The 11,085-nt window shown below is 47.6% G+C and overlaps 1 protein-coding gene across 1 annotated transcript in view; it reads right to left on the reverse strand.

The window, feature by feature from the left end:
• Positions 1 to 6,449, reverse strand: part of LOC147118181 (myosin-6-like) — a 128,630-nt gene extending 122,181 nt beyond the window's left edge. The window contains exon 1 of the mRNA XM_085983672.1: positions 6,335 to 6,449. Within this exon, the coding sequence (XP_085839798.1) occupies positions 6,335 to 6,430 (96 nt within the window). The 5' untranslated portion in view covers positions 6,431 to 6,449. The remainder of the gene's footprint in view (positions 1 to 6,334) is intronic.
• Positions 6,450 to 11,085: the final 4,636 nt, after the last annotated feature.

The raw sequence follows: 11,085 nt of genomic DNA on the forward strand, positions 1-11,085 counted from the left end.
AATGCATTTCTGTTTCAACCTCGCCGGCCAGACATTGATCGCATATTCTATTCTCTCTAGGCTGCCAGGATTTCTTGTATCTGCCTTTTTCAATTTCCAGTTGGTGGTCGCTTAGTCTGTACCTGGTGAGGGTCTGTCTCTGTTTTGTGTCTCTGATGGTCGTGAGGTAGTCTGCCAGTTTATATTCTCTTTTTAGGGCCCGGTAACATTCTAATCTGCTTTGGCTTTCGGTTATTTTGTTCCAATGTTCCAGGTAGGTTTCTTTGCATTGTTTAATGATTTGGTTCACTCGGATTGGTGTTTGGACGGCTGTGTTGGTCTGGGGCTGGTCAGGGTCCGGCTGAGTACTTAGTTTCAGTAGCAGCTGACTCAGGGGACTCTTTTCTGGGTTTAGCTCTTGGGTCTGAAAGGCTTTGAAATGAAGGGTGTCTGGGGAGCTAGATTTGAGGTGATTTAGGAAGTTTAGTGCTCGTTTTTGGATGTTTATTATCAGTGGGTATCTGCCTAGTTCGGCTCTGCATGCATTTGTTGGCGTTTTTCTTTGGATGCGAAGGATGCTTCGGCAGAATTCTGCATGTAGGGCTTCTATTGTGTGTTTTTCCCATTTAGTGTAGCTTTGGTGATTTAGCGGGCCCCATACTTCACTACCGTACAGTGCAATGGGCAGGATTATGCTGTCAAATATTTTGAGCCAGATTTTGATTGGGATTTGGATGTTGTAGAATTTTCTTTTTATTGCATATAGGGCTCTTCGGGCTTTTTCTTTTAGTGCATTCACTGCTATGCTGAAGCTCCCTGATGCTGTAATAGTTAGACCAAGGTAGGTGTAGCTCATAGTGTGTCCTATAGTGGTATCACTGAGGGTAAACTGGTATTTGTTTTCCTGACATCTGGGCCTTTTTTGAAAAATCATGATGTTGGTTTTCTTTAGATTTACTGTTAGAGCCCAATTTTGGCAGTATTTGTCGAGTAGGTCTAGTTGTTGCTGTAATCCCTGTTCTGTGGGAGACAGCAGAACCAGGTCGTCCGCATAGAACAGGGATTTCACTTCTCCATCCAGGAGACGGAGACCTGGTGACTCGCTTTGCTCCAGCATGTCTGCTAATTCATTTATGTATATGTTGAACAGGGTCGGGCTCAAATTGCAGCCCTGCCGGACGCCTCTTCTCTGGGTGAAGAAATCGGTGCGTTTGTCTCCAATTTTGACCCCGCATTTGTTTTTCAGATACATTGATTTAATAAGGTCATAGACTTTGCCCCCTATTCCACACTGAAGAAGTTTATAATAGAGCCCTTCGTGCCATATAGAGTCAAAGGCTTTCTTGAAGTCGATGAAACAGGCGAATATTTTACCATTTTTTGTTTGGTGTATATGTTTTTCAATGAGGGTGTGAAGGGTATAGATATGGTCGGCGGTGCGGTGTTTTGGAAGAAAGCCTATTTGGTTTTTTTCTGAGGATATTATGTTTGTTAAGAAAATCAAGTAATCTACTATTTAGAATACTGCAGAATAACTTCCCTAGACAACTGTTGACACAGATGCCGCGGTAGTTATTTGGGTCTGATTTGTTTCCACTTTTATATATGGGGGAGATTAGTCCTTGGCACCAGATATCGGGAAAACAGCCTGAACGTAATATGATGTTGAATAATTTGAGTACCGCACCCTGCATCTCCATATTGCTGAACTTGAGCATTTCATTTTTGATGTTGTCTGGGCCACAGGCTTTCTTTAGGTGGAGAGATTTTGTTTTTGTGGCCAGTTCTTTCCATGTGATTGGGGAGTCTAGAGGGTTTTGGTTGTCTTTAATTGTTGCTTCTAATGTGTGGAGTTTTTCTGTGACCTGATGTTGACTTGGGTTTGTTTCGTTTATTGGGATGTCTTTGTAGAGGTTTTCAAAATGTGTTCTCCAGATGTCGCCATCTTGGATTGGTAATGCTTGCAATTGTGTTGTACTCAGGTTATTCCACATTTCCCAGAATTGTTTTGGATTGGTGGAGTTTTCAATTTCTTTGAGTATTTTGTGGGTATAGTTTTGTGTTTTGTTCCTAATGGTGTGTTTATATCTTTTGAGGGTTTCATTGTATCTAGTACGTAGGTCCGGATTGTTTGGTTGGCGATGCTTTTGGTTTGATATTTTTCTCAGGTCTTTTCTGGCATTTTTGCATTCGTGGTCAAACCATTTCTTATTTTTATTTTGTCTTTTGTGACGCTTCCTCTTCTCTTTCACAAGGTCGGCTTTTACAGCTGCCTCATGGAAGATCATATTTATATCCTCTATGGCCATGTTTACACCATCTCTGGTGATCTCGTATGGGTTTTCTTTAAATTTTGATATTTTACTTGTGAGATCAGGTGACTTTAGTGCTGTGATGAATTTTTCTCCACTGTCTGGGGCCCATCTGTATGTCTGGTTTATTTTATGGAGCTTACTGGGTTCCTTTTTTGTGTCTGTAGTTTGGGCAGAAAGTTTAAGGTACATATTTATTTGGTTATGGTCTGAGAGGGGGGATTGCTGCCTGACAGTGAATGAGTTGATATCGCAGGGGTCCAGGTCAGTGATTGTATAGTCCACCACACTAGACCCAAGCGTTGAGGAGTATGTGAGTCTCCCTAGGGAGTCCCCTCTGAACCTACCGTTAACTATGTACAGGCCTAAGGCTCGGCAGAGTTGCACTACCTCCCTACCGCTTTTATTTATTTCACGATCAAGGTTGTTCCGATTTGCGATGGCTGGTGTGACATCTAAAGGGGTCTGGCCAAACACATGGTTGTTTCCCTGTGGGTCTATGAAGTCAGGTTCACAACCGGTCCTTGCATTTAGGTCCCCACATATTATCACCTTTCCTTGGGCCTGGAAATGGCTGATTTCCATGTGGAGAGTATCAAATAACTCCTCTTCGAAATATGGCGATTCTATTGGAGGTATGTAGATCGCACATAAGTAAACATCTTTTTTTGCTATTCCTATATTTTTATCTAGTTTTAGCCATACGTGTGATTTTCCCTGTTTTACCGGTGAGATGTGTTTGTCCAGTTCTCCCTTATACCACACCAATATTCCCCCGGAGGTTCTGCCCTTGCGTGTTTTAGTGTTCTTTACTGAGGGCACAATGATTTCATGGTACATTGGAGGACAGTGGGTCGGCACGTCTTTTTGGCACCATGTTTCTGTTAACACAATTATATCAATGTCTTTTATAGCTTTTAGGAATTCAGGGTCTGTACTCTTCATCCCAAAAGTTGAGGAGCGGAGGCCCTGGATATTCCAGCAGCTTATGTGGAAAGAACGCATTTATATAGTTCAAAAAAACGAAATAAAATGGACCTATTTTGTGGGATGAGTGTAGAGGGAGCTTTATTCTGTATCTAACCTGTGCTGTACCTGCCCTGGGAGTGTTTGATGGGACAGTGTAGAGGGAGCTTTACTCTGCATCTAACCTGTGCTGTACCTGCCCCGGGAGTGTTTGATGGGACAGTGTAGAGGGAGCTTTACTCTGTATCTAACCCGTGATGTACCTGCCCTGGGAGTGTTTGATGGGACAGTGTAGAGGGAGCTTTACTCTGTATCTAACTCATGCTGTACCTGCCCTGGGAGTGTTTGATGGGACAGTGTAGAGGGAGCTTTACTCTGTATCTAACCCATGCTGTACCTGCCCTGGGAGTGTTTGATGGGACAGTGTAGAGGGAGCTTTACTCTGTATCTAACCCGTGCTGTACCTGCCCTGGGAGTGTTTGATGGGACAGTGTCGAGGGAGCTTTACTCTGTATCTAACCCATGCTGTACCTGCCCTGGGAGTGTTTGATGGGACAGTGTAGAGGGAGCTTTACTCTGTATCTAACTCGTGCTGTACCTGCCCTGGGAGTGTTTGATGGGACAGTGCAGAGGGAGCTTTACTCTGTATCTAACTCGTGCTGTACCTGCCCTGGGAGTGTTTGATGGGGCAGTGCAGAGGGAGCTTTACGCTGTATCTAACCCGTGCTGTACCTGCCCTGGGAGTGTTTGATGGGGCAGTGTAGATGGAGCTTTACTCTGTATCTAACCCATGCTGTACCTGCCCTGGGAGTGTTTGATGGGACAGTACAGAGGGAGCTTTACTCTGTATCTAACCCGTGCTGTACCTGCCCTGGGAGTGTTTGATGGGACAGTGTCGAGGGAGCTTTACTCTGTATCTAACCCATGCTGTACCTGCCCTGGGAGTGTTTGATGGGACAGTGTAGAGGGAGCTTTACTCTGTATCTAACTCGTGCTGTACCTGCCCTGGGAGTGTTTGATGGGACAGTGCAGAGGGAGCTTTACTCTGTATCTAACTCGTGCTGTACCTGCCCTGGGAGTGTTTGATGGGGCAGTGCAGAGGGAGCTTTACGCTGTATCTAACCCGTGCTGTACCTGCCCTGGGAGTGTTTGATGGGGCAGTGTAGATGGAGCTTTACTCTGTATCTAACCCATGCTGTACCTGCCCTGGGAGTGTTTGATGGGACAGTACAGAGGGAGCTTTACTCTGTATCTAACCCGTGCTGTACCTGCCCTGGGAGTGTTTGATGGGACAGTGTAGAGGGAGCTTTACTCTGTATCTAACCCGTGCTGTACCTGCCCTGGGAGTGTTTGATGGGACAGTGTAGAGGGAGCTTTATTCTGTATCTAACCTGTGCTGTACCTGCCCTGGGAGTGTTTGATGGGACAGTGTAGAGGGAGCTTTACTCTGCATCTAACCTGTGCTGTACCTGCCCCGGGAGTGTTTGATGGGACAGTGTAGAGGGAGCTTTACTCTGTATCTAACCCGTGATGTACCTGCCCTGGGAGTGTTTGATGGGACAGTGTAGAGGGAGCTTTACTCTGTATCTAACTCATGCTGTACCTGCCCTGGGAGTGTTTGATGGGACAGTGTAGAGGGAGCTTTACTCTGTATCTAACCCATGCTGTACCTGCCCTGGGAGTGTTTGATGGGACAGTGTAGAGGGAGCTTTACTCTGTATCTAACCCGTGCTGTACCTGCCCTGGGAGTGTTTGATGGGACAGTGTCGAGGGAGCTTTACTCTGTATCTAACCCATGCTGTACCTGCCCTGGGAGTGTTTGATGGGACAGTGTAGAGGGAGCTTTACTCTGTATCTAACTCGTGCTGTACCTGCCCTGGGAGTGTTTGATGGGACAGTGCAGAGGGAGCTTTACTCTGTATCTAACTCGTGCTGTACCTGCCCTGGGAGTGTTTGATGGGGCAGTGCAGAGGGAGCTTTACGCTGTATCTAACCCGTGCTGTACCTGCCCTGGGAGTGTTTGATGGGGCAGTGTAGATGGAGCTTTACTCTGTATCTAACCCATGCTGTACCTGCCCTGGGAGTGTTTGATGGGACAGTACAGAGGGAGCTTTACTCTGTATCTAACCCGTGCTGTACCTGCCCTGGGAGTGTTTGATGGGACAGTGTCGAGGGAGCTTTACTCTGTATCTAACCCATGCTGTACCTGCCCTGGGAGTGTTTGATGGGACAGTGTAGAGGGAGCTTTACTCTGTATCTAACTCGTGCTGTACCTGCCCTGGGAGTGTTTGATGGGACAGTGCAGAGGGAGCTTTACTCTGTATCTAACTCGTGCTGTACCTGCCCTGGGAGTGTTTGATGGGGCAGTGCAGAGGGAGCTTTACGCTGTATCTAACCCGTGCTGTACCTGCCCTGGGAGTGTTTGATGGGGCAGTGTAGATGGAGCTTTACTCTGTATCTAACCCATGCTGTACCTGCCCTGGGAGTGTTTGATGGGACAGTACAGAGGGAGCTTTACTCTGTATCTAACCCGTGCTGTACCTGCCCTGGGAGTGTTTGATGGGACAGTGTAGAGGGAGCTTTACTCTGTATCTAACCCGTGCTGTACCTGCCCTGGGAGTGTTTGATGGGACAGTGTAGAGGGAGCTTTATTCTGTATCTAACCCATGCTGTACCTGCCCTGGGAGTATTGATGGGACAGTGTAGAGGGAGCTTTACTCTGTATCTAACCCGTGCTGTACCTGCCCTGGGAGTATTGATGGGACAGTGTAGAGGGAGCTTTACTCTGTATCTAACCCGTGCTGTACCTGCCCTGGGAGTGTTTGATGGGACAGTGTAGAGGGAGGTTTACTCTGTATCTAACCTGTGCTGTACCTGCCCTGGGAGTATTTGATGGGACAGTGTAGAGGGAGTTCACTCTGTATCTAACCCGTGCTGTACCTGCCCTGGGAGTGTTTGATGGGACAGTGTAGAGGGAGCTTTACTCTGTATCTAACCCGTGCTGTACCTCCCCTGGGAGTGTTTGATGGGACAGTGTAGCGGAGAAGGCCCAGGAATGTAGAAGATCAGACGGATACCTGTTGAACGTTCTGGCCCTTGGTGACGTACTCGTTGCCCACTTTGACCCGGGGGTGACACAACCCTTTCAGGAGGTCGGCAGAGTTCAATCCCATCAGGAATGCTGATTTATCTGCCTCTGGAATGAAGGAAGACAAGATTCCAGAGTGAAGGGCAGCAAGACCTTCCCTCACTCGCTCACTCCCTCCCTCCCTCCATCCTCCATACCTATTTCTGTCCCTCCCTTGCTCCTTCCCTCCCTCTCTCGCTCACTCCCTCCCTCCCTGCCTTCCCTCCCTCATTCCTCCCTCCCTAACCAATCACTCCCTCACTTCTGCCCTCCCTCACTCCATACCTCACTCCGTACCTACCTCTGACCCTCCCTCAACCACTGCCTGCCCCCCTCCCTCCCTCTCACCTATCCTCCCTTTCTCTCTTCCCTCTCTCCCTCCCTTACTACCCCTTCCCACAATCTCTGCCTCCCTCTCCCTCCCACCCTCCCTCCATACCCCCTTCCTCCCTACCCCTCTCCCTCCCTCACCCTCCCTCCATCACTCCCTCCCTCCCTCTTTCCCTCCAAACCCTCCCTACCTCATCCCTCCCTCCCTCCGCTCCCTTGTATCACAGAACTCCGAAGGCTTTCGATAAGGTCCCGCATAAAAGATTAACGTGCAAAGTTAAAGCACATGGCATTGGGGGTAAGGTACTGACTTGAATAGAGAACTGGTTGGCAGACAGGAAGCAAAGAGTTGATACATATCTATAGATATGTGAAGAGAAAAGGATTGGTGAAGTCAAGCGTAGGTCCCTTGCAGTCAGAATCAGGGGAATTTATAATGGGGAACAAAGAAATGGCTGACCAATTAATTACATACATTGGGTCTGTCTTCACAAAGGAGGACACAAATAACCTCCCAGAGATGTCGGGGAACATGGGGTCTGAGGAGAGGGAGAAACTGAAAGAAATCAGTATTTGTAGGGAAATGGTGTTAGGGAAATTGATGGGATTGAAGGCCGATAAATCCCCAGGGCCTGATAATCTACATCCTAGGGCTCTTAAGGAAGTGGCCCTAGAAATAGTAGATGCATTGCTGGTCATCTTCCAAAATTCTATAGACTCTGGAACAGTACCCATGGATTGGAGGGTAGCTAATGTTACCCCACTATTCAAAAAAGGTGGTAGAGAGAAAACAGGGAATTATAGACCGGTAAGCCTGACATCGGTAGTGGGGGAAATGCTAGAGTCCATTACAAAAGATGAAATAGCAGAGCACTTGGAAAACAGTGACAGGATCGGACAAAGTCAACATGGATTTACAAAAGGTAAATCGTGCTTGACTAATCTACTAGACGTTTTTGAGGATGTAACTGGTGGAATAGATAAGGGAGAACCAGTGGATGTGATGTATTTGGAATTTCAGCAGGCTTTCGATAAGGTCCCGCATAAGAGATCTGCATGTAAAGTTAAGACACATAGGATTGGGGGCAAGCTACTGACTTGGATAGAGAACTGGTAGGCAGACAGGAAGCAATGACTTGGAATAAACGGATCTTTTTCCGAGTGGCAGGCAGTGACTAGTGGGGCACCGCAGGGATCGGTGCAAGGACCCCAGCTATTCACAATATATTTTAATGATCTGGACGAGGGAACTAGATTTAATATCTCCAAGTTTGCAGACAACACAAAGCTGGGTGAGCGTGTGTGCTGTGAGGAGGATGCAGAGAAACTCCAGTATGATTTGGACAGGTTGGGTGATTGGGCAGAAGCATGGCAGATGCAGTATAATGTGGATAAATGTGAGGTTATCCACTTGGGTGGCAAAAATAGGAAGGCAGATTATTATCTGAATGGCAATAGATTGGGAAAAGGGGAAGTGCAACGAGACCTGGGTGTCCTTGTGCACCAGTCACTGAAGGTAAGCATGCAGGTGCAGCAGGCGGTTACGAAGGCAAATGGTATGTTGGCCTTCATAGCGAGAGGGTTCGAGTACAGGAGCAAGGATGTCTTGCTGCAGTTGTACAGAGCCTTGGTGAGGCCACATCTTGAGTATTGTGTGCAGTTTTGGTCGCCTTATCTGAGGAAGGATGTTCTTGCCATGGAGGGAGTGCAGCGAAGATTCACCAGACTGATACCTGGGATGGCAGGAATGACGTATGAGGAGAGATTGTGTCGATTGGGCTTATACTCGCTGGAGTTTAGAAGAATGAGAGGGGATCTCATTGAAACTTATAAAATTCTAACAGGACTGGACAGACTAGATGCAGGAAGGATGTTCCCGATGGTCGGGGAGTCCAGAACCAGGGGTCACAGTCTAAGGATAAGGGGTAAGCCATTTAGGACTAAGATGAGGAGGAATTTCTTCACCCAGAGAGTGGTGAACCTGTGGAATTCTCTACCACAGAAGGCAGTTGAGGCCAATTCATTAAATATATTCAAGAAGGAGTTAGATATATTTCTTAAGGCTAAAGGGATCAAGTGATATGGGGAGAAGGCAGGGACAGGGTACTGAGTTTGGATGATCAGCCATGATCTCATTGAATGGCGGAGCAGGCTCGAGGGGCCGAATGGCCTACTCCTGCTCCTATCTTCTATGTTTCTATATTACTCCCTCCCTCTCCCCCTCACTCCCTTGTTCCCTCACTCCCTTGTTCCCTCATTCCCTCCCCCCCTTCGCCCCTCCCTCCCTATCCCTCTCATCGCCCCTCCCTCCTTCCCTTTCTCTCCTCCCTCTCCCCCTTCCTTGCTACCCCCCTCCCACATGCTCTGCCTCGCTCTTCCTCCCATCCTCCCTCCCTCCATGCCCCCTTCCTCCCTACCCCTCTCCCTCGCACTCCCTCCCTCCCCTCCCCAGTGTCACAGAAATCAGACTCCCCAGCCTCCCCTTAGCACAAAGCCCCTAGGACGCCCCCCACCCGTCGAGGCAGGTAGACCATGAGGACCTTCACACGAACCTTCAGTGCCGTCGGGCTCGGCTTGTTCCTCCCGCTGCTTGGTCTTGAACCTCATGTTCCCGAAGTGCATGATGGCCCCGGTCAGCTTGTAGATCCCTATCTTCTCCTCACCAGTGAAGCCCAGGACATCGAAAGCGCTCTACGATCGGGGAGAGGGAGACAGCGAGAAACCATTGGAGAGAATTCATCACAAAACCAGTTCTCCCATCTCGTCCATCCCACTCTCTCTCTCCCTCTCTGTCTCTCTCTCTGTCTCTCTCTCTCTCTGTCTCTCTCACTCTCTCTCTGTCTCTCTCTCTCTCTGTCTCTCTCTCTCTCTCCGGAAAGTACTGAAGTACAAAGGGATCTGGGGGTCCTGGTGCACGAAACTCAAAAGGTTAGTATGCAGGTGCAGCAAGTGATTAAGAAGGCCAATGGAATGTTGGCTTTCATTGCTAGGGGGATAGAATATAAAAATAGGGAGGTATTGCTTCAGTTGTACAAGGTATTGGTGAGGCCGCACCTGGAATACTGCGTACAGTTTTGGTGTCCATACTTAAGAAAGGACATACTTGATCTCGAGTCAGTACAAAGAAGGTTCACTCGGTTAATCCCGGGGATGAGGGGATGGGCATATGAGGAGAGGTTGAGTAGATTGGGACTCTACTCATTGGAGTTCAGAAGAATGAGAGGCGATCTTATTGAAACATATAAGATTGTGAAGGGGTTGGATCGGGTGGATGTGGAGAGGATGTTCCCGATGATGGGTGAAACTAGAACTAGGGGGCATAGTCTTAGAATAAGGGGCTGCTCTTTCAAAACTGAGATGAGGAGGAACTACTTCACTCAGAGGGTGGTAGATCCATGGAATATGCTGCCCCAAAAAGCTGTAGAAGCTACATCATTACATAAATTTAAAACAGAAATAGACAGTTTCCTAGAAGTAAAGGGAATTAAGGGTTACGGGGAGCGGGCAGGAATTTGGACATGAGTCTAGGTTCGGATCGGACATGGCCCTGTGGGTAGCGGAGCGGGCCCAGGGGCCGTGTAGCCTGATCCTGCTCCTATTTCGTGTGTCTAATTATGTTAGATTCAGGAGATGGTTCTGTGATAGTGGATTGGCGGTTAGGATCAGATCAGCCATGATCTTATTGAATGGTGGAGCAGGCTCGAGGGGCCAATTGGCCTACTCCTGCTCCTATTTCTTATGTTCTTATGTTCTTATGTTCGCCGTCTCTCTCTCTCTGTCTCTGTCTCTCTCTCTCTCTCACTCTGTCTCTCTCTCTCTCTCTCTCTCCGTCTCCCTCTCTGTCTCGCTCTCTGTCTCTCGTTCTCTCTCTCTTTCCCTGTCACACTCTCTCACTCTCTCTCTCGGTCTCTCAATTCAATTCAATTCAAATCGCTTTATTGGCATGACAAGGTACATCTTATGTTGCCAAAGCATCGAAAAACATTCATGTTTGTACACAAAAATACAGATCTATCCATACAGTGTATAAACAGATATATCCCTGAGTGTATAAATATACATTCATATAATTTATATATACTCTTTTCTTAGATTTAGTGGTTGTCCCTCTGTTTATGGCAAGCTGTAACATAGTGTGCCGCTAGTGTGACACAATTTCTCTCTTCCCCTAGTAGGTATGGGAGTTTTTGGTCGTCATTCAAATTTCTGAATTCCGGGCATATTTTTGTGAATTTTGGGTAGAAATTCTCCCTTATGCCCTGATATTTTCTACAAGCTATGAGGAAGTGCATCTCTGTCTCCACCACTCCCTGACTGCAGTGAGAGCATATCCTGTCCTCTCTTGGTAGCCGGTTCTGCCTGTGTCTACCT

Source organism: Somniosus microcephalus, chromosome 4 (genome assembly GCF_052327205.1).
Source record: "Somniosus microcephalus isolate GS21.2 chromosome 4, FLI_Smic_1.0, whole genome shotgun sequence".
NCBI lineage: Eukaryota > Metazoa > Chordata > Chondrichthyes > Squaliformes > Somniosidae > Somniosus > Somniosus microcephalus.